The sequence below is a fragment of the Rhincodon typus genome, chromosome 31 (assembly GCF_021869965.1).
Source record: "Rhincodon typus isolate 14 chromosome 31, sRhiTyp1.1, whole genome shotgun sequence".
Classification (NCBI taxonomy): Eukaryota; Metazoa; Chordata; class Chondrichthyes; order Orectolobiformes; family Rhincodontidae; genus Rhincodon; species Rhincodon typus.
The window spans coordinates 10,755,642-10,779,097 of NC_063362.1; the positions used below are offsets into that span (position 1 = coordinate 10,755,642).

The window sequence follows — 23,456 nt, forward strand, 5'->3', positions numbered from 1 at the left end:
GAAGGGTCTAGGCCCGAAACGTCAACCTTCCTGCTCCTCTGATGCTGTTTGGCCTGCTGTGTTCATCCAGCTCTACACCTTGTTATCTCTACTTTTTAAGTCGGTTTTTGTGTGCATAAACATTAGAAACCTGTACCTCACAGCTGCTGTTTGTTCCCAGTTTATTTGCTGATTTTCTCTGCTCTCTTTCTGCTGTATCAGGATATCATTCCATCCGTGCTAATCATCTGAAATGCCATGTCTGTTATGTTGGCTACACAGTGACTTTCAACATTTTCACATATGGGAAGTGTGACAGAACACTCTAATATTGTCTACAGCCGTGTGGTATATGTGTACTTATGTTAATATTTGTGACATATGTGTATGTCTTAATATGTGATGTATGTTTATATATTGTATGTGATGGATGTGCCTATGTAGAACTCGACCTCAATGGAAGCATTTATGGATGATACCTCCTCGTTCTTTAATGAAACCTTTTTTCAGTTGACTACACCATTCAACACCTGCCCCTCCCAAAATTCTGTCGCAGCTTTGAAGTGATGTCCTCCCTCAGAGACCACTGCAGACACAGGATACAGATTGGCAATGTGATATGCTGTTTGGCTGGAGAGTCAGTGCTGTGCATTACTCTAGACAGGGATTTAAATGAGTAAAGGAGCACTCACAGTAAAGTGCAATGCTCATGATCTAAGGATAAAGCATGCATCCTTTGTAATCTTAGCATTAAGTTTTCTATCAGAAATAGTAGGAACTGCAGATGCTGGAGAATCTGAGATAACAAGGGGTAGAGCTGGATGAACACAGCAGGCCAAGCAGCATCAGAGGAGCAGGAATGCTGACGTTTGGGCCTGGACCCTTCTTCAGAAATGGGGGAGGAGAAGGGGGTTCTGAAATAAATAGGGAGAGAGGGGGAGGCAGATAGAAGATGGATAGAGGAGAAGATAGGTGGAGAGGAGACAGACAGGTAAAGAGGCGGGGATGGAGCCAGTAAAGGTGAGTGTAGGTGGGGAGGTAGGGAGGAGATAGGTCAGTCCAGGGAGGACGGACAGGTCAAGGGGACGGGATGAGGTTAGTAGGTAGGAGATGGGGGTGGGGCTTGAAGTGGGAGGAGGGGATAGGTGGGAGGAAGGACAGGTTAGGGAGGCGGGGACGAGCTGGGCTGGTTTTGGGATGCGGTAGGAGGAGGGGAGATTTTGAAGCTTGTGAAATCCACATTGATACCATTGAGCTGCAGGGTTCCCAAGTGGAATATGAGTTGCTGCTCCTGCAACCTTCGGGTAGCGTCGTTGTGGCACTGCAAGAGGCCCAGGATGGACATGTCGTCTGAGGAATGGGAGGGGGAGTTGAAATGGTTCACGACTGGGAGGTGCAGTTGTTTAGTGCGAACCGAGAGTAGGTGTTCTGCAAAGCGGTCCCCAAGCCTCCGCTTGGTTTCCCTGATGTAGAGGAGGCCACAACGGGAACAGCGGATGCAGTATACCACATTAGCAGATGTGCAGGTGAACATCTGCTTGATGTGGAAAGTCTTCTTGGGGCCTAGGATGGGGGTGAGGGGGGTGGTGTAGGGGCAGGTGTAGTACTTCCTGCAGTTGCAGGGAAAAGTGTCGGGTGTTGTCTCCGCCTGCTCCTGCCCCAGCCCCACCGAACTTATGTCCACCTATCTCGACTCCATTTTCTCCCCCTTTGTCCAGGAACTCCCTACCTATGTCCGTGACACCACCCACGCCCTCCACCTCCTCCAGAACTTCCAATTCCCCGGTCCCCAACACCTCATCTTTACCATGGACGTCCAGTCCCTTTACACCTGCATTTCCCATACAGATGGCCTAAAGGCCCTCCGCTTCTTCCTGTCCCGCAGGCCCGACCAGTCCCCCTCCACTGACACCCTCATCCGCTTAGCCGAACTTGTCCTCACCCTCAACAACTTCTCTTTCAATTCCTCCCACTTCCTACAGACAAAGGGGGTGGCCATGGGTACCCGCATGGGCCCAAGCTATGCCTGCGTCTTTGTAGGTTACGTGGAACAATCCCTCTTCCGTACCTACACTGGCCCTAAACCCCACCTCTTCCTCCGTTACATTGATGACTGTATCGGCACCGCCTCGTGCTCCTACTTCACCACTTCACCAACACCTTCCACCCCAACCTTAAGTTCACCTGGACCATCTTTAATACCTCTCTCTCCTTCCTGGACCTCTCTGTCTCCATCTCTGGCAACCACCTAGAAACCGATATCCATTTCAAGCCCACCGACTCCCACAGCTTCCTAGAATACACCTCTTCCCACCCACCTTCCTGCAAAATGCCATCCCCATTCCCAATTCCTTCGCTGCCGCCGCATCTGCTCCCAGGATGAGGCATTCCACTCCCATACATCTCAGATGTCCTCATTTTTCAAGGACCGCAACTTCCCCCACTCAGTGGTCGAGAACGCCCTCGACCGTGTCTCCCGCACTTCCCGCAACTCATCCCTCACACCCCCTCCCCGCAATAACAACCAAAACAGAATCCCCGTCGTCCTCACGTACCACCCCACCAACCTCCGGATCCAACGCATCATCCTCCGACACTTCCGCCATCTGCAATCCGACCCCAGCACCAAAGACATTTTTCCCTCCCCACCCTTATCTGCTTTCCGGAGGGACCACTCTCTCCGTGACTCCCTTGTCCGCTCCACACTCCCTTCCAGCCCCACCACACCAGGCACTTTTCCCTGCAACCGCAGGAAGTGCTACACCTGCCCCTACACCTCCCCCCTCACCCCCATCCTAGGCCCCAAGAAGACTTTCCACATCAAGCAGATGTTCACCTGCACATCTGCTAATGTGGTATACTGCATCCGCTGTTCCCGTTGTGGCCTCCTCTACATCGGGGATTCCAAGCGGAGTCTTGGGGACCGCTTTGCAGAACACCTACTCTCGGTTCGCACTAAACAACTGCACCTCCCAGTCGTGAACCATTTCAACTCCCCCTCCCATTCCTCAGACGACATGTCCATCCTGGGCCTCCTGCAGTGCCACAACGATGCCACCCGAAGGTTGCAGGAACAGCAACTCATATTCCGCTTGGGAACCCTGCAGCCCAATGGTATCAATGTGGATTTCACAAGCTTCAAAATCTCCCCTCCCCCTATCGCATCCCAAAACCAGCCCAGCTCGTTCCCCGCCTCCCTAACCTGTCCTTCCTCCCACCTATCCCCTCCTCCCACTTCAAGCCCCACCCCCATCTCCTACCTACTAACCTCATCCTGTCCCCTTGACCTGTCCGTCCTCCCTGGACTGACCTATCCCCTCCCTAACTCCCCAGCTACACTCACCTTTACTGGCTCCAGCCCCGCCTCTTTGACCTGTCTGTCTCCTCTCCACCTATCTTCTCCTCTATCCATCTTCTATCCGCCTCCCACTCTCTCCCTATTTATTTCAGAACCCCCTTCTCCTCCCCCATTTCTGAAGAAGGGTCCAGGCCCGAAACGTCAGCCTTCCTGCACATTATGTTTTCTATCTTCTGTTTGTAAAAGACCTTTCACTTACCTCCAGTTATTAACCATGGACAACAAAACTTGAAAATGATACTTCAAAAGTAGGTTTACATGAGTGAGCAGAGGCGGGTCTGTGGCATAAATGCAGGCATGGATAGACGTTTTATACTGCACAGCTTGTTGTTCTGCTGCAAGTTCTGTGAAATACAATTCTTTTATATGTCGTACCAAGAGAAAAGTGAGAGTTATTAAGTAGTACTTACAGTCATTATGTTTGAACAGTACATTGTAAGTGGTGTTTAGAACCAGGAAGGTGTCTAACTGTTTTTAATAACTGTTCCAGGTTGAGTAACACCAAGAAGCAAGCTGTGCACACGGTGATGGGAATTTGGATGGTATCCTTCATTCTATCTACATTACCCGCAGTGGGCTGGCATGACACCACAGAACGCTTCTATGCCAAGGACTGCCGTTTCATCGTCACAGAGATAGGTCTCGGTTTTGGGGTCTGCTTCCTGTTACTGATTAGTGGGAGTGTAGTGATGGGCATGGTCTGCATTGGCATCGCCCTCTTTCAAACATTCACTGTCCAAGCCGGAAACAATACTAACAAGAACAAATTCAATGTGCCCACAATCGTAGTGGAAGATGCACAGGGTAACAGGAGGTCATCCATTGATGGCTCCGAACCACTAAAAACCTCTCTCCAGATAACCTACTTAATCAGTGGAATAGTTTTTATCTACGACTTTTTGACTGGATTTCCCGTTTTGGTAAGCTGCCTTTTCTTTTCGTTTGCTGTTAGTACGTTGAAGATTTATATGTTGGGGGTGGATTGCAATTTGTGCAGGAAAGTTGTAAAATGAGGGGTTAAGGTTTGCTACCCAGGGCTTCTTATAGTGAAGTTAAAATAATTGAATAGGGCCAAAAGAATTTAAGAATTGTTCAACCTTTGGAGCAACAGGGTCAATGCAATCATTTTGGAGATAAGTCTCTGCACCGAGACATTTTTCCCAGCTTACTTGTGTTTCCTTCTGATTTAATTTTTTTTGTTTATTAATTATAGATAAATGTGAAAAAATTACATCTATATTACTGGGCCACAGGGAAAGAATGGGGAATGGAGGCTACATAAATTGCTCTTACAGCTCCTGCTTGGCCAAATGGGCACCATTGAATAGTTAAATCATAACTATGCAGTGAGTCTATAATATAACTCTGTACGACATCTCGCAGATAATATTCAAACTACTTGACATAGTGACATATTACAAAGTTAAGTGACAGCTATTCTGTGGGCAAATGTGGTCATTTTTCATAATTTAAGTTGGTAATAAGGTTCTCTGCGTTTGTGACTTTGGCTAAGAGAATGGTAACCAGAATGTCAAAGGAAACTCCTTGCCAAGTGTCACAGGATCGATAGCATTCACAGAAGCAATTTGAGCAAGCAGGTAGAACCTCAGTCGAAATTCTCATTTGGTGGATGCCACTTCTGACTGTGCAGAACTCCCTCAGTACTGTTCTGGACAGTATCAATCTAGATTACGTGCCCAAGTCCCTGGCAAAGGAGTTAATGCGAAATGGATGTGATAGCCCATTTGAGTCAAGGTTCAATAATTGTGTAAGACATAGGAAAGAGTAACCTCTTTTTTTGGTGTTGTGCAATCTGTAGTTCAGACTATCAGTAATTTCTTACAAATAGTTTTGTTTCAAAAATAGATTTTCCTGAAAAAGCACAGCAAGTTACATGGTTATCATGTTAGATCAGAGACAGTAGTTTCAGATGCAGTGTAATTACAGGGCTGAAATATGAATGTTTTGTTTCTGAACTGAGCATTTATTTCCTATTTATGGTTATGCATTCAATTTTAAGAATGTCCTTAGCTGTTTATTTAAGGTCCAGGTATGGAACATAGTTAACTCTATTGTAAACTTATTTTCTTGAATTTACAAACAGCATGAATTTACAAATGACTCACACATAAAAATAAATTGAATTACAGCAAAGCTGTCAGCCAGAATTCCATTTCTTTCTGTGTGTGCGTTAACAGCATGGGGTTTATCTTCCAGGGCTACCAGGCCTGGGAATTGCTCAGGTATGCGAGGCAAGGCTTACCTGCAGGGTTGTTAAGAGATACCATGGCATGGGACAGCTGAGAACTTCCATGGCCTTAGCTCACTGTGCTCGGGCACAGCCTGAAAAAGCTGAATGTTATATCAATGCCAGTCGGGACTCTGAGTCAGAATGTTGTGTGTTCAAGTCCCAATCTGGAGATTCAAGCATTTTCTGTAGGCTGGCCCATGAGTGCAAGAACTGTGAGAACACACACTGTTGGAGTTGCAGTTTTTCAGATGGGATGTCAAACTGAGGTCCTGCATCCATCTTCCAGGGTGGATGTAAAATATCTAATTGCATTCTTCAATATTATTAAAGCAGATTATCTGATTATTATCACATTGCTGTTTGAGTCACATTGATATTTCAAAGCAGAAAATGTCCAACAAGTAAGATGAATGATAGGTGTCTTTTCCCTAGGGTGGGAGGTTTCAATACTTGGGGACATGTAGTTAAGGTGAGAGGAGAAAGATTTAAAAAAAAAATGAGGGGCATCTTTTTTACACAGAGAATGATTTGTATGTGGAATAAATTCCCAGAGGAAATGGTGGATGCGTGTACAGTTACAGTATTTAAAAGACATTTGGATAAGTACATGAATAAGAACCGTCTGGGGGGGATACAGGCCAAGTGCAGGCAGGTGGGACTAGTTTAATTTGGGATTGTGTTCGGCATAGACTGCTTGGATCGAAGGGTCAGTTTCTGTACTTTGTGACTCGATGCAAGCATTAACTATCAGTTAACGTGCATTTGAACAATTTTTTTTTCTATTTGATGTTTGAATTAGTACTATTGAAAAAAAGAAATTCATGGCTGATTAAAGACTATTTAACCCATCGTGTTTGTTTGTTACCTGAATATCACTGCTCTGCGAAATCCCTGAACAGCTTTATATTTTTCTCTGCTTGAAATATTTATCCATGCTTTTTTCAAATGGCTTCTGCCATTTCATTCTTCATTCCATTCTTCATTGCAAGTACGGTATATTATAATCGTCTTTTACGAATCGGGAAGTTACAAATATTTGCAGAAATTAAGCAGCAGTTAACGAACTCCTGGCAAGTTTTACTATTTACTGATTTGAGCTCTCCATTTTTCAATGTTTGAGACTTTGCAATATGGTCACAGCCAAGCTTGGATTCCAAGTTGTATCACCATTGCATGTACATGATACTATTGTGATGTTCCTTAGCACCAACACACCCTCCCATCAATTCTGGAGAAATATAACGAAAGTAGGAAGAAGTTCTCGGCGAATCTGCTCAGATCAGGGAACCTTTGTCAGGGTCATAAGTATCAGAGGGACAGGGGTCGCCATAAGTGCCGACTGTGCTTTAATCATCTGTAAACGAACATTGGTCTTCAGTTCTGGAAGAGTCATTCACCTGGAACATGAACTGTTTCCCTTTGCACAAGCATTGCCAGACCTGCTGAACATTGCCAGCATTTTTCTTTTGTCAGATTTCCAGCATCTACAAAGTTTTTCTTTAGCATTATTCTTCTCAATGGACTGAATGTCCACAATTACTCCTCCTGTCCGTTTATTCTATAATTTTAGAATTTTTGTTCTTTCAAATATTTGTTCAATTCCCCTTTGAAAGTTGCTTCCACTGTTCAGGCCATGAGTTCCAGATCATAACAACAAGGCTCCTTGGACCACACCTTTCAGACGCCTGAACTCTCTCATCTAGAAGGACAAGGGCAGTAAATACATGGGAGCATCATCACTTTCAAATTGCCCTCCATGCTTCATCCCATCCTGTCTTGGAATGACATCACTGTTCCCTAACTGTCACTGGGTCAAAATCCTGGAACTCCCTTCCTAACTGAGAATGTGCCCCCACCCTAGGGACTGCTGCAGGAGGGATGGACAATAAGTTGTAGCCTTGTTAGCAACATCCACAACCAATGATGGCACACAAAAAAAACAAAAGCTTGAATTCTTATGATCTTATAAGTGGGAAGTAGAGGTTGGCAGAATATTAAGTCCCAATACTTGAGAAGCCATAAGTAAGTGTGGAGAGTCAATGTGACAATCAACACCTTCATTATCTTTAGACTTAACTGTTCAAGTGTACTGCTTGTTGATCACTCACTTTCCACCACCCTTAAATTTAAGGTCATCCGACACTCTGCCACCTGTGTCTTGACTTGAATCAAGTCCTGTTCAACTATCACCTCATATTCAATGGTCTACATTGGCCCAAATTCAAGAAATACCATTGATTTTAAAATTCCCATATTTGTTTTCCAATCTCTCCAAGACTTTTTTATCCCTCACACTCTCTGTAATCTCCTACAGCCCTCTGAGATACCTGCACTCCTATAATTCTGGCATCTTGAGTATCCTCTATTTTAACCCATTGGTGGCCATGTCTTTGGTTGCCTAGATCCTCAGTTCTGAAATTGAGTTCCCTAAAACCTTTCCTCTACTTTTTGCTTTCCTTTTTAAAATGCTTCTCAATACCTGCCTCTTTGACTTAATAGTTCCTTTGATGATATGACCTAATATCATCTTTTGTGACTTGGTGTTATATTTTGTTTTGTAATATTTCTGTAAAGCCCCCGCGGGATGGTTACTACATTAAAGGAGCAATATAAATACGTGTTGTTGTTATATGAGACAGTCGGCTTCGTTTTGGGGTGAGGAGGTGTGTAGGCAAGGCTAGAATATAAGAATTAAGAAATGGGAAAGGACACAGTAAACTCGTTTAGCAAGTGTGTAGATCTGATTATCACCAACAGCACAGTATTCTAGCCCCAGTAATCTGCAGCAGACATGGACCATGCCTCCTCACCCTATCCACAGTCTTGGCAGTTTGCCATGGTTCAGCAAATAATCGCCAAGAACTTGCCTTTGGATGAACATCTCAAGCAGACAAAAAGATTTTATGGACTGAAGAAAGTCATCCTTTTTGATAGGTCAGCAGACTTTCCTGAATGATCAATTAAATTTCTTGGGGCTAATGGCCTCATCTTTATCCTCCCATTTCCTATTTTCAGTTTTCTGTTGGCTTCTAATTATGATGTATTGTTGGGTCAGTTCTGTGTTATTTCCTTTTCCACCCTTCTGCCTTTAGTCTTCTGCCTTTTCAATGTTGCTCATGAGTTGAAAGTTTTAAAAGAGTATCTGTCTGAAGTGGTGTCCCCACTGCACTCATTCAGCAAATAACAATACTGCCTGATATTTCCTGTATCACATGAGTATGACATTTCTATAACTTTTCTTTATCCAAGCATTTTGCTTAGATGACAAAGCATAACAAAAGAGTGATATTTATGATGTGGCTTCTGTTTGAAAAATGTGGTGCTTTTAAAACCTATGGTATAGAGAGAACTCTGCAAAATAGCAGTGCAATAATTGGGCTAATGCTGATTAACTAGCAGTTCAATTTATATCACAAAGAGTTGATAGGCATATTAATTGAATAAATAGCAGGTTTGATTCTTGGTAGGTGCCAAGTTGCTTTCAGGCAGGAAAGAAGCATCATGCCATAATGCGGTTCAGCTCCCCATAGCCTAGGGAAAACCATATTCATCCTAGTGGCCTTCAAGTGATCTCAGATTGTCAGGATTAGTGGACATTGACGAGGGATAAGATAGAGGTTGGCCAAATTCACCTTTTCATCATTGCATAAATATTTAGCACTTTGCTTCATGTTTATAGAAAGTGACTATAGTAAAAATTTTGAGGCCTCTCACACTGGGACAGTTTGAACCTCAGGAGTCAGTCCCTGCAGGAAAGAAGGGGAAGAAAGGAAAATTTTCTTTCCAACAGCAATCTCCTACTGGTATTTTCCATGTGCAAATTCACAGAAGGGCTGCTCCCAGATTACCATTAGTGCCCATCTGGTTATGAACATATGGATTAGAAGCAGGAGTAGGCTATTCACTTCTTAGAATAGAATAGCGTTTATTGTCCCATGCACTCAAATAGCTGCAGTGAAAAGTTTGTAATGTTGCCGCTTTGGCACCATCTTAGGCACAGGGTACCTAGGTACAGATACTTTAAGTGTTTGTTACAGAATTGAAAGAGTAAAAAAAAGTGTAGCATAGGAATTCAAAGTTTTAAAAAGTACTCAAAATAATCCAAGTCCAGAATAAGAATAAAAGTACCTTTAAAAAGTATCAAGTTATTGTCCATTTCACTGAGTCCGTGCCCGTTGGGCTTCAGAACTCGAGAGCTCGCTGCCTCCACGTGCTGCCCTCCGGACCGTGACTCACCTCCGGGACCCACCTCCCAACCGGCCTGGGCTTGGACTGCCTCCTGCTCTGCCCTCCGGCCTGTGACTCACCTCCGGGACCCGTCTCCCAACCAGCCTGGGCTCTGACAACCTCCTGCTCTGGGCTCCAGCCCGTGACTCACCTCTGGGACCCATCTCCCAACCAGCCTGGGCTCTGACTACCTCCCGCTCTGGGCTCCGGCCTGCAATGTGCCTTCGGGACCCGCCTCTTACGCTGGCACGGTCTCTGACCTTTCTCCTGTGCTGGGCTGGACTTGGACTTGCCTCCATTCTCCATTCCCTCTGGGTAAGTTTAAGAATCTAAAAGTTGTGGGGGGCAGGGAAGAAAAACTGCAGAAAAGAGAAGAAGAAAAGAAAGAAAAAGGAAAAGAAAATGGGCAAAACAGAGGAGCTCCAGCTGGAGTTCAACCAATCGTGGCTGACCTGGTTGACTCATCCTCTATTTAAATGCAACCCCCATTCCATTTTTCTACCATCACTGATGGATGAGGGTCTTCTGAACTTTGCTTAGATATATTTTGCAATCAGGAATTGCAGGGTGGCTCAGTGGTTAGTCCTGCTGCTTCACAGCACCAGGGATCTAGGTTTGATTCCACCCTCAGACAACTGTCTGAGTGGAGTTTACACATTCTTGCTGTGTCTGTGTGGGTTTCCTCCAGATGCTCCAGTTTCCTCCTGCAGTCCAAAGATGTGCAGGTTAGAGGGATCGACCATGGCAAAGTGCCCATAGTGTGCACGCTAGGTGAATTAGTCATGGGAAATGCAGGGTTATAGGGCAGCGGGTATGAGTCTGGGTGGGATGCCCTTTGTAGGGTTGGTGTAAACTTGATGGGACAAATGGTCTGTTTCTGCGCTGTCGGGATTCTAAGAAGTTCTCAGTGATGATTAAAAGCTAGAAAGCTTTCCTTTCCTTTGAAGTGATCTGGGCTTGTTAGTGTATAAGGAGGCTGTTTTTGTGAGCACAGTATGCCAGGACCAGTTATCATCTATCCAGCCTGAAAATTTTCCAGTTTCCCTTATGCGGGTCAATCATTCCCTACATAATCACCAAGTGTTATGATACTCGAATGGAAGAATATACACAAGGCAAACTTTTCCTGTCTTCCAAATTTATGAAAGGTTTTGTAAAGAATAAATTGGTAGAAACTAGTTCTGGTGACAATAGGCCAGTAATCATAGATCACAGATTTAAGTTTAAAGTCCACAGGGGAATTGAGAATTTTTCTTTTAGGCTATGACTTATGATCTGGAATGCTGTACCTGAGAGGTGCTTAAAGTGGGTTTAATTGTAATTTTCAAAAGGAACTTGGATGTAAACTTGAAAAGGAAAGAAAATGCATACCATGAGGAAACAATTTGAAGTATAATTAATTGAGCTGGCACAGGTACCAAGGGCTGAATGGCCTCCTTCTGTGTTGTGGCATTCTCTGGTCCCTAATGCCGTAGCGGATATTCCTCCCTTGTCCAATACCACTTAATAAAAACAGGCTGACTGATTGTTCATCTTGATGTGGTTTGCAGGATCATGCTGTGTGCTAAATGGCTGTTGTGTTGGTCTAAATAACAACACAATTCAAAACAATTGTTTGGTTTGAAGCTCTTTGAATTGTTTGTGATAAGGATGAATGCAAGCTTTTCTTTCATTCTGCAGCAGACTGCAATTAGTCTTTATGTTCTTTTGAAAAGAACCTGTCTGAGAAAGGTCATTGGTTGTCAACCTGTTCACCCATTCTGCCCTTTTTACTGTTTTCCACTCGGGTTCTCTGCCTCACTTGTTATCTTTGGCCTTCTCTCATTCTCTTTACAATTCCTGGCCAATTTTGTGTTTGAGAAGGAATGCTGGCACTGCGAAATGGAACACTTTCCACTTTCAGTCGTGACACATAGCCAAGATGCTTCTGAGTCCAATGTAGCATGTGAGGTTCTGGGGTATGTTTTCTGTAGTTTAAGGTCTCATTTTCAACCCTGAAGCAGAATAAGCAGTAAATGCTGGATTCTTTCTGTTTCCCAAACTGATCATTGTGTGACCTTTCAATGTGAGACTGCCAACTTTGTACCACTTTGGGACCATCCTGTGCTTCAGCTCTATGTCTATTTGCAGTTGAAAGGAGACAGAAAGGACCACAGATGCTGGAAGCTAGAGTCAGTAAATGTGGAGCTGGAAACATTGACTTCCCTGCTCCTCGGATGCTGTCTGATCTGCTGTGCTTTTCCAGCTCCACATTTATTGACTCTATTTGCAAACTGAGGTGGGTCTACCCCAAGCACAAGTCTTGAAAGATCTTAACATCCCAGAAGAGACTTTGTCTGTTTCATCAATCTGGGCTGAATTTGTTGGGGTGCGTTTTTTACTTGCTGCCCAGATGAAGAGGGAGAATTGTGGATCAGGAACACCCTACAGAAAGTGTCTCTAATTGATTTCAATCAGAATACAAGTTGGCTAGTCCCTAAGGCAGCTGCCACCCTGCAACACTGATTTTCACACCTCAAGAGCAAGTTGAAAACATACGCTTATGAAATGCTTGGAAACGCTGTTCTCAAGGGCAGAAGTCCAGCTATTGAGTATCCTTTTATTATAAAGTGTGCTTTTAGGCCTTAATGTGTTTTTTAAAAATAAATCCTTAATGACAGCATGTCAGTTTTGGGAATCAGCCATTTTGGATTAGTCAGTTTTTAGTCAGTGGAACCCTTCTTAAAATTTGCTCCAAATTGAGGGCACGGAACAAGTAAAATAAGAAAATGGAAATTTTTTGAATTTGTAGGATAAAAACAACAGAACTTCTTTTTTAGAAATACCGCACTATTAAAATAAAATAGAAGAAGGAGAAAATAAAGGAATGAAAAGAGAGGACTGTGTTATTGACCAGATCAAACCCCTTCAAAATATTTTAAAAAGACAGTCTGGGCCCCAACTTTTTCTTAGTTTTTAAGGCAAGTGTAGGATATTGTGTTCTGGAGGCAAATTGATTGGTCAGACTACCAGGTTTGAAGCAAAACACACTTTATTCTTACTCTATGGTTAAAATTCAAACAAAAGAGAGAAGAAATACAGTAATTTACCTCTATTGGAAAACTTAACAGTATAATAGATTATTTAACCACTAAACAGCAACTGCTCCGATATAGTAACATGCCATAAACATGCCTTTGGCAAAGGCAGATTCAGTAAAACAGATTGTCTCACATGCAATTCTAGCAGCAGAGAGAACCCCAGCTTTTAGCTGTAACATAGAGAGGAATAACAGCTTTCACATCCAGCTTCAAGACCCTACTGAAATAGCAACTACTGGAAGTTAAATTAAAATCCTGGTCCTGTGGGACCTTGACCCCACCCTTTCATGCTGCTTCTGTATACCAATTTTAAAAAAAATAAAGCTAGCAGAGTTCAGAGCAAACAGCTCGGCTCCAAGTTTACAACACTTGCTTTTGAACGAAACATGACAGAACAATCCTTCTTAAAGGCACATCTTGTAACAACAGGTTGAGCATGAATTAAATATTTGGATAATTTTTCTTGAATTGAAATGTTTTACAAAAATTTGAACTTCAGGCTATTAATTTAATGTCAAGGTGGTCACATTGCAACCATCTACTCCCAGAGGCGGTATGGTGGCTCAGTGGCTAGCGCTGCTATCTCACAATGCTAGGGACCAGAAGGGTGTAAATTAGGTTGATTAGCCTTGGGAAATGCAGGGTTACAAGGGAAGGGGGATAGGTCTGGGTGGGATGCTCTTCAGAGGGGTGGTGTGGACTTGTTGGGCCTTTTTCCACACTTTAGGGATTCTATGATTCTACTCTCTGTTAACTAACTCCTGGTCATCAACCATTCTGATAGATAACATTTTTTGACCATGCTTTTAGTCACATCTCCTATGTTTCTCCTTTATTTTCTATGATTGTGCCTCCTGCAAAGTGTCTCAGGATGTTGACATATGTGAAAGATGATGAATAAATATCTTTTTTTTCACTTTTGGGGAAAAAAGAGAAAATGCCTGCACAGGGAGACAAGTTTCCATGCTGTTCTCTTGGTATTTGTCCATTAATTGCTCATATTTAAAAGAAAACTTTGCTATTTTTTCTCTGAATCTCAGAAGTACGATTGCAGATGCCATCCAGATTCATGTTAAAGTGTTAAATATGTCAGCATTGACTCAGTGCTAGCACTTTCATTTCTGAGTCAGTAGGCATCAAAAAGTCACTCCAGGGACTTGTGTATGCTCTAAACTGACACCCCCATAAAATACCAAAGAGCTGTCTTTTGGGTGAAAGATTGAATTGAGGTAGTGTCTGCCCTCTCGAATGGATGTAAATAATCCCAACACACATTGTTGAAGACGGTCAGAGATTTTCCCTCTGGTGTCTTGACAATTCATTCCTGAACCAATGTTCACAACAGAGTATCTCACTGCTCTATGTGAAACCTTATATGCACAAAATAGTTACAATGTTTCCTACATTACAACAGTGCTAAACTTCGAAAGTACTGCAGTGACTTTATTTGGTGTATTCTGAGGTTGTGAAAAGCTCTATGTAAATTAAAATAATAACTTATTTTGCAATAGATTGATTTGTTTTAAAAATATCAATGCTGCTGTGGACTAGCTAATGTCAATGCTGTATAAGACCGTAACAGGAATGGACAATAAATGCTGTACTAGCCATTGATGCCCACATCTCATGAATCTTAAGTCAGCATTACCACTGTCTACTTAAGGAGTGCTAACAATATTTTTTATTATTCAAACTATTCAAAGCAGAGTTTCTGCCTTAAAAACAGCAGAACAGTATGACAAGGGATAATGTAAGTGCAAGACGTTCAATTCTTACTGTTTTATCAACCTGGATCTTGTCATTCACATTGGATTAATCCCAGTGGTTCAGTATGTTCATTGCTTGCTAATGACAAGATAATACTTAACATATTGGGTACAATACCAAAGTTTCTGTCACTAAATCTGGTTCTGCCCCCATTGAAAGGAGATGTTGAACTGTTGAGCATTACAGAGGTTCAGCTGTGCACAGGCTAAAACAGGATCATTTATCAAATCGGGACAATAGCTTCTCATGTTTGTAAGCTGGATTCATATTTAATTTTTAATACAATGTAATTTTGCAGGTTGAAGTACAGTGGCTCGATGGTTAGCACTGCTGCCTCACAGTGCCAGAGACTCGGGTTCAATTCCAGCCTTGGGCGACTGTCTGTGCGAACTTTGCACATTCTTCCCATGTCTGCGTGGGTTTCCTCTGGGTGCTCCAGTTGCTCCCATAGTCTAAAGATGTACAGGTTAGGTGGATTGGTGATGATAAATTGCCCCTAATGTCCAGGGATGTGTAGGTTAGGTGGGTTAGCAATAGGAAATGCAGGTTTATCGGGATAGGGTCGGGGTGGGTCTGGTGGGATGCTGTTTGGAGGGTCAATGTCAATTCGATGGGCTGAATGGCCTGCTTCCACACTCTAGGGATTCTATGATTCTAAGTACTTGTCTGCACTTTGTCCAAAACTTTTTTCCAGTATAGGAGCAGAATTAGGTCATTCAGCCCATTAAGTCTCTTCCTCCATTCGATCATGGCTGATATGTTTCTCAGATCCATTCTCCTACCTTCTCCCCATAACAATCCCCTTACCAATCAAGAACCTATCTATGTCTGTCTTAAATACATTCAATGACTTGGCCTCCACAGCCCGTTGTGGCAATGGGTTCCACAGATTAACCACCCTGTGGTTGAAGAAATTCCTCATCATCTCAGCTCCAAAGGGTAGTCCCTTCACTCTGAAGCGATGCCCTCAGATCTTAGTCTCTCCTACTAGTGGAAACATCTTCTCCACATCTACACTATCCAGCCCACTCAGTATTTCGTAAATTTCAATCAGATCCTCCTTATCCTTCTAAACTCCATCAACGAGAGACAGAATCCACTACCACTCCTCATATAACAAGCTCTTCATCCCTGGGATCATTCTTGTAAACTTCTCTGGTACCCTCCAAGGCAGGCACATCCTTTTTTCGATACAGGGCCCAAAACTGCTCGCAATATTCCAACATTCAAATTGATCATGTCTACTGGCTCTCCTTTGCCTGACTTGCTGGTTACCTTCTCAAAGAATTCTAACAGATTTGTTAGGCATAACCTTTTGAATACTCTGCAATCTCATCTTTAAATAATGGACTCTCAAATCTTACCAATGACTGATGTCACGCTAATCGGCCTATAGTTTCTAGTCTTCTGCCTCCCTTCCTGCTTAAACAGGGTTGTTACATTAGCCATTTTTCACTCCTCTGGGACACTTTCTGATTCCAGTGATTTCTGAAAGATCACCACCAGAGCCTCTACAATCCCCTCAGCTATTTCCTTCAGAACTCTGGAGTGTAGTCCAACTGGTCCAGGTAATTTATCCACCTTCAGACATTTCAGCTTCCCCAGCACCCTCTCCTTAATGATGGCCACTATGCTCACCGCTACCCCCAACTCTCTTGAGGTTCTGGCATGCTGCTGGTGCTTTCCACAGTGAAAACTGATGCACAGTACCTATTCAATCTCTCTGCCATTTCTTTGTTCCCCATTACTACTTCTCCAGCCTCAGTTTCCAGCAGTCCAATGCCCACTCTTGCCTTTCTCTTACCTTTTAGACATCAAAAAAATCTCTTGCAATCTTCTTTTATATTACTATCTAGCTTACTCTTATATTTCACCTTCTTCCCCCTTATTGCTTTCATAATTATTCTATGCCAGTTTTTAAAGGCTTCCCAGTCCTCTGGCTTCCCGCTAATCTTCACCATATTGTTCTGTTTTTTCTTTTGCATTTATGCTGTCCCTGACTTCCTTTGTCAGCCATGGGGTTGCCTTGTCCTCCCCGTAGTATGTTTCTTCATTCTTGGGATGAGTTTCTGCTGTGACTCCTGAATTACGCCTAGAAACATTGCTGCTCCACCATTTTCTCTGCTAGGCTCCCCTTCCAATTAACTTTGGCCAACTCTTCCTTCATGTCTTTGTAGTTACCTTTACTGAACTATAATTTCATTACGTCTGATTCCAACTTCTCCCTCTTAAACTGCAGGGTGAATTCTATCATATTATGGTCATAGCCCCCTGCGGGTTCCTTGACCTTAAGTTCCCTAATCAACTCTGCCTCATTACACATCACAGACTAAAATCTGATCCAGTAGATCACTTCTTTATTCAGCATCTGTTCTTTAATTGAAACACAAGCTTGCCTGCTGCAAATTTGTTTTTAACAATAAAACAGAAGTTCATTATGCAAAAGAAATGAATATGAAGTAGAATAAACCAAACTATTTACATAAAACACAATTTGAAAGATTTGAAAATGTGTGGTAAAATTATAGTTGCATTTATTCTCAAAGCCATCACTTTACAGTTCCCCTATCATCTCTATAGATTTGACTTAACTGTCCCAATTTGTGGTCTTCAGAGTATGATCACCATTCCCTTAAATATTCACAAAACAGGACTTAAACTTTTTTATTTTCAAATAGTCAACTGATTCAGGTTTCTAGTCAAGCACTTCTGGTTTGGGATTTTCAAACTAAACCCTTTACATTGAGGTAGCCTATTTCTCAACTCATCCTTTTTTACAGGTTTTTGCATTTACCTACAATGGAGTACTTCTGAAAACTGAAGCCTAAAACTTTCCAATCTGTAGGTTTTTCCCATAAGCAAGGGAATAATTCAATTCCTGATTCTTCTAAATCAAAAGCAAGCCAATGCTTCTCAATGTTTGCTCAGTGCAAACAAATTCCCATTGTCACACCAAAAGGTGCTCTCTTACATTTAATGATTTAAAAATTATGGCTTCAGAAAGACTAACAAGTTAATTATTAAACTCCCTCATACACATAGACCAACCCCAAATGCCACTCATTCAAAATCCAAACTTTAAAATAAATTATATTTCATACACATATGTATGTGTGATATGTAGATGTAGAAATCACACATCTTACATCACAACTTGCCTCAAAGAAGCATAAAACTGTACCTTTGAGGTATTTTCGTTATCCATCAAAAATGAGCTTAACACTATTTCTGTGTCACATTAACAGTAATAATATTACATTAAACTCATATTCAGTTGCACGGCAACCACATTTTACACAAGTCTGTGAGCATCAGCACTCAGTGTACCTCATATGTGCCCTGGCTATAATGTCTGCAAAACAGTTGCTTTTTCAGGCACATGGATGAATTTTAAATTATACAGCTGGAGAATCAAGCTCCACCAAAACAATTGTGAGTTCTTGCCTTGAAATTTTTCCAAGAAAATCAAAGGATTACGGTCTGTTTAAATAACTGTTTCATCTACATGGTTGGGATGTCTTCAAAATCATAGAACCAACACAAGACACATCTCAACTGCTGATATTTTTGTTGACACACAGTCAGTTTCTTTGAAAGTTAACTGACAGGCTTTCTGATTCGCGTCAAATCATCTTGAAGTGAAACGACTCCCACACCACTGTTGCTGGTATCAACAGTCAGTTTGAATGCTACACCTGAAACCAATGAGTTTGTCAGCACAGCTTTCAGCTTGTCAAAGGCACTCTGATACTCTTGCTTTCATGCAAATTTTCTGCCTTACTTCAAAAAAATTTGTTAAAGGGCATAATGACAGTGTTGAAGTTTGGAATAAACTTGTCATAAAATCCACGCTTGCAAATAACGTAAGATTTCACATTTTGTCCTAAGTGCAGGAAAATCCAACATAGCTGCTCCTATGATGCTGCTTGGCCTGCTGTGTTCATCCAGCCCTGCACCTTGTTGTCTCGGATTCTCCAGCATCTGCAGTTCCTACTATCTCTGATTCGATTTTAGCCCTTATTTTTACTTTTTTAGGTGTTGCCTAGTTTTGTCCCATAAGTCTCTCAGCCAGCTTTATAACAAAATTGGCTTTTTGTAGGCAATCAAACAGTTCAGTCAAACAGTCCTAGAGTCATACAGCATAGAAACTGGCCCTTCAGCCCACCATGTCTATGTGACCAACAAACACCAAAAACTATTCTAATCCCATTTATCTGCACTTGGGTCTGTTCCTGCTTTGCTCTGGTATTTTAAGTGCTCATTCAGATGCTTCTTAAATGCTGTGAGAGTATCTGCCTCCACCACTCTCTCAGGCAGCACATGCCATATATCGACCACCCTCTGGGTGACTGTTTTTTCACAGATCTCCTCTAAACCACTTGCTCCTTAACTTAACCATATGCACTCTGGTCTTAAGAAGAGATTCTCAAGATCTACTCTGTCTCTGCCTCTCATAATTTTGTATTCCTCAATCAGATACCCCCTCAACCTCCTCTGCTCCAGGGAAAACAAACTCAGCCTATCCAATCTCTTCTCTGAACTGAGACTTTTCATCCCAGGCAACATCTTGGTGAATCTCCTCTGCATCCTCTCCAGTACAATCATTTCCTTACGTTAGTGTGGTGACCAGAAGTGTACACAGTATTCCATCTGCGGCCTAATCAGTGTTTTATAAAGTTGTAACACGACTTCCTTGCTCCTATATTCTATGCCCTTGTTAAGGAACACAAGCATCCTGTATGCCTTCTTCATCACCGTGTTTACCTGTGCTAACACTTCAGAAACCAATGGGCTTACACACTGAGGTCCCTTTGTTCCTCAGTATTCCCTAGGCACCTACCATTCATTGTATATATCTTTCTCTTGTTAAACCTCCCAAAATGGAAAACCTCACAATTATCAGGATTAAATTCCATTTACCATTGTTCTGCTCAATTTACCAGCAGATCAATATCAGGCTATAGCCTGAGACCATCCTCCCTATCAACCTAATTTTTATGACATGTGAAAACTTATTAATTAAACCTTCTATATTCACATCCAAGTCTTTAATACATCACAAACCGCAACTGTCCTAGCATTGATCCCTGTGTTACACTGCTTGGTTACAGGTTCCAATTACAAAAATAACCCTCACTTCACTCTTTCCCTCCTATTTGAAAGCCAGTTATTGATCCAGTTTGCCTGCCTTGGATCCCACAGGCTCTTACCTCTGGACCAGTCTTTCTTTTCTTTTCAAGTTTGCCTAAAAAAAACCGAGTCTTTGTGCAAACAACACAGTTACATAACCCTTCAATGACTTTATCTGTTCATCATTGGAACATTGCTAGTTCATTCTCATTCAAAACAGCATAATTTTACATTGATTAAGTCCAAGCATCTATTACAAAAACTTTCTTTGGCTGTAGAGTCAACAGCCTTAACAATATCCTTTTAACATCATGCGTGTCCAATTTGTTCAATGCAGTCTTTCAATCTTGGGATAGGATATGAGTCCATTTTTGTTACAACGTTGACTTTACAATAATCAGTACCATCTTTATCACCCATCTAGCTTTGGCATTATCACCATAGGTGAGCTCCAGCTACTATGATTTGGTTCAATAATGTCATTGTCCATCATGAACTTAATCTCTTCCCTCACTTGAGCTAATACCTCTGCATTGAGTCCATAAAGACAAAGCAGTCTCCACATTAACATCATGAACATCAAAAAATGATTTTCCTGGCCAATTCACTCTAATTGACTTACGATTCTGCAATAGCCTTTACAAGTTACTTTTATAGTTTTCTGGAAAATAAAATATTGTGCTTTCTAACCTTTTAAACACCTCTATTATCCAATCTGATTGCAGGAGCGTCAACGTTTGAATTTTCAATTTCTGATTCATTATCCAATTGTTCTGATGTTTCTATTTTACTCTCTCCTTCATTTAATATCACAAGTGCTCTTTTCTCCTATCATCCCTGTCATAATATCTCTTTAACATGTTAACATGATACACTCACTCATTCTTTCTTCTGTTTGGAGTACTTACTGTATAATTTACATAATTGAGTTCTGTTTTGATTTGATAAAGTGAATCTTGCTTTTATTAAATCACCCGGAGATGGGTAGCAATTATAACACTCTGTTTCCAGCAACAAAATTTCAAACTTTGGCATTTCTATCTGTTGCAGTTTCAATTGTTGGTTCAGCGTTTATTCAAATGCTTTTTCAACAACTGTCATGCTTTGGTCAGTTTCTCTCAAACTCAGAATATAGGCTGGAATTATAGTCTCTGAGCTTTGTTTTATCAACTTTTCTTTAATCAATTTAAGTAGTCCATTCACTTCATACCCAAGCGCTTGATCTGAAGGATTATATCCTGTGGACTCATTAGGGGCATCCCAAACAGCAAACAGTAACAAAGGAATTCCCATATCCCAATCATTAGGGCATATTTGACAATAAGCTCAAATCGTGGTCTTCAAAGTTTGATGTGATGTTTTTAATGTACCTCGAGACTGTGGATGCTAAATAGAAGATGTAATATTTTTGATTTCTCAAACTAGTCACCATTTCTTCGAATATATGTGACATAAAATTTGAACTTCAATCTGATTGTATTTCTTTGTGTAATCCCCCCATACCTTGTTACAAAAAATGAACAAATGTTTCTACTACCATTTTTGTAGTAATTTTTCGTCAGGGCACTGTTTCAAGAAATCTTGTGGAAGCATCCATAATCATTGAAATATATTTGTTCTTATGGAGATAGTAAGGACTGCCAATGCTGGAGTCAGAGATAACACAGTGTGGAGCTGGAGGAGCATTTCTGAAGAAGAGTTCTGACCCAAAACATCAACTTTCCTGCTCCCCTGATGCTGCCTGGCCTGCTGTGCTCCTCCAGCTCCACACTGTGTTATATCTATTTGTTCCTACACCTGTTTCTAGGTAGAGGCTCAAACAACCTGTAAGACCCTGCTAAACAGTTCTTCTAAAATTGGTATCAGAATTAAAGGCACAGGTATAATTGAGGGTTGGAGTTTTCCTGCTACCTGAGGTGTGTAGCATGTCTGGCAAAACCTGATTGCGTCGTTATGTAATCCTGACCAATAAAAATATTTTAATATTTTGGTCTGTTCTCCTAATATCCAAGTGAACTGCCATAGGGATTTCTAATGTAAAATTCTGTTACAATATTCAGTTGGACCACTGCCACCAGCTACCAACAGGTGGTCTCCTTTTCCTCATTGTACTTTGTCTATCAAATAATAATACACAAGTATTGTTTTCGATTCAATTCCTGTGTAGACTGGTATAATTCTTCTAATTCTGAATCCATTTGTTACATTTCTACATTCTCTTTACCTTCATCTTTCTGCAGTTAAATTTTCAAAAATGTAATAATTGAAATTCCAAATCATCTTTCTGTTTCATAGACTCCTTTGCTTCCTATCTAATTCTATGGGCCTGAGATCTAGTCACAACACAGGCAAGAAACAACCTAACATACTCCTCTTGCAACATTTCAGCTTCTTTTGCCTCCACTGGTAGGTCCAATAACCTCAGTGATGCCAGTATCCTTGAACATAGCAAATCATTTCTGAAAATAAAGTCAGCCACTTCAATAGGAATTTGTTTCACTACACTCACTGTAATTTCTCATTTATTAGATCACCCTTTAATGCATCAATCAGACTGATTTGTAACCTCCAAGCATGTCTTCAAATAATACTTGTTCCTTCATTGATCCCTCTGAAAGACAAATAATGCCATTCCCAACATCAGTGACTGACATACTCCAGTGTTTCTCAATATCTTTAATGGCTTATCTTCTTGATTTGAAGTATAAAGAACATGAAATATGATGTGCAGAGCCTCCAATAGTCTTTTTCTCCATGTTAATATTTTGAAAAATAATTTTCTTGACTGTCCTGAACTTTCTCTCCCTTCTTAGTATATTCTAAAAAAAAATGTTCTCTTTGTACTGCTACTGTAGTTTATTATCTGTTTCCTTTCCTGATGTCCTTTTTCTGAAGATTCTACAGACCTTCCTTTACTGCAATCACTTCTAGCTTTGGTAAGTCCAGTCTTATTACAATATAAACACATTATCATAGATACCATATATACCTGGAAGAACAGCTGCCTCTTTCATTTTTAATACTTTAATACTTGATATTCATCTCAATAAATGGATACATTTGCAGGAATGCTATTTCTGAGCTTTTCAATGATCAAAATTGCCCTCACATTTTCAAAATCTTTCTCCAGCTTGAATGGTCCAAACCACTGATCCCACAGCATTTCTTCCTTCCTTGCAAATTTAAAAAATGTCTGATCAGATTTATTTCTTGTAGTCCTCAGTTTTAATTGATGAGCTTCATGGACAAACTCATTACCATTGAGTATTGCTTTTCTGACAGTTTTGTACTCTGGTGATTGTCTTCTGACAAACTGGCGTACACTGTCAGAGCTGTATCTGTCAAAATATCCTGTAACATTAAAGTCTGAATATCCTTCAGCGATCCTTTGGTCACATCATTCTTTCGGCTACCTTTTCTAATGAGATAAAATACCTTTTGACACCCCCGTCTGTAAATTTAGGTACCAAGAGTAGACCAGGTGTCAACCTGTTGAAGTTACCAAACAAGACTAATTGCACGCCAAGCAGCAAAAGCAGAAAAAGTGATAGAGCTAAGCGATCCCACAGCCAATGAATTGAGTCTTAGCTCTGCAGTTCTGCCACATCCAATCCTTAATGGTGGTGGACAATTAAGCAACTAATGGGACGAGGAGTCTCCACAA

At 41.5% G+C, this 23,456-nt stretch overlaps 1 protein-coding gene across 3 annotated transcripts in view; it reads left to right on the plus strand.

The window, feature by feature from the left end:
* The window catches only part of LOC109939062 (probable G-protein coupled receptor 153), an 89,043-nt gene that overhangs the window by 40,018 nt on the left and 25,569 nt on the right, over positions 1 to 23,456 (plus strand). For all 3 annotated transcript variants that reach the window (XM_020537347.2, XM_020537346.2, XM_020537350.2), the window contains exon 4: positions 3,828 to 4,257. In XM_020537347.2, the coding sequence (XP_020392936.1) occupies positions 3,828 to 4,257 (430 nt within the window). The remainder of the gene's footprint in view (positions 1 to 3,827; positions 4,258 to 23,456) is intronic.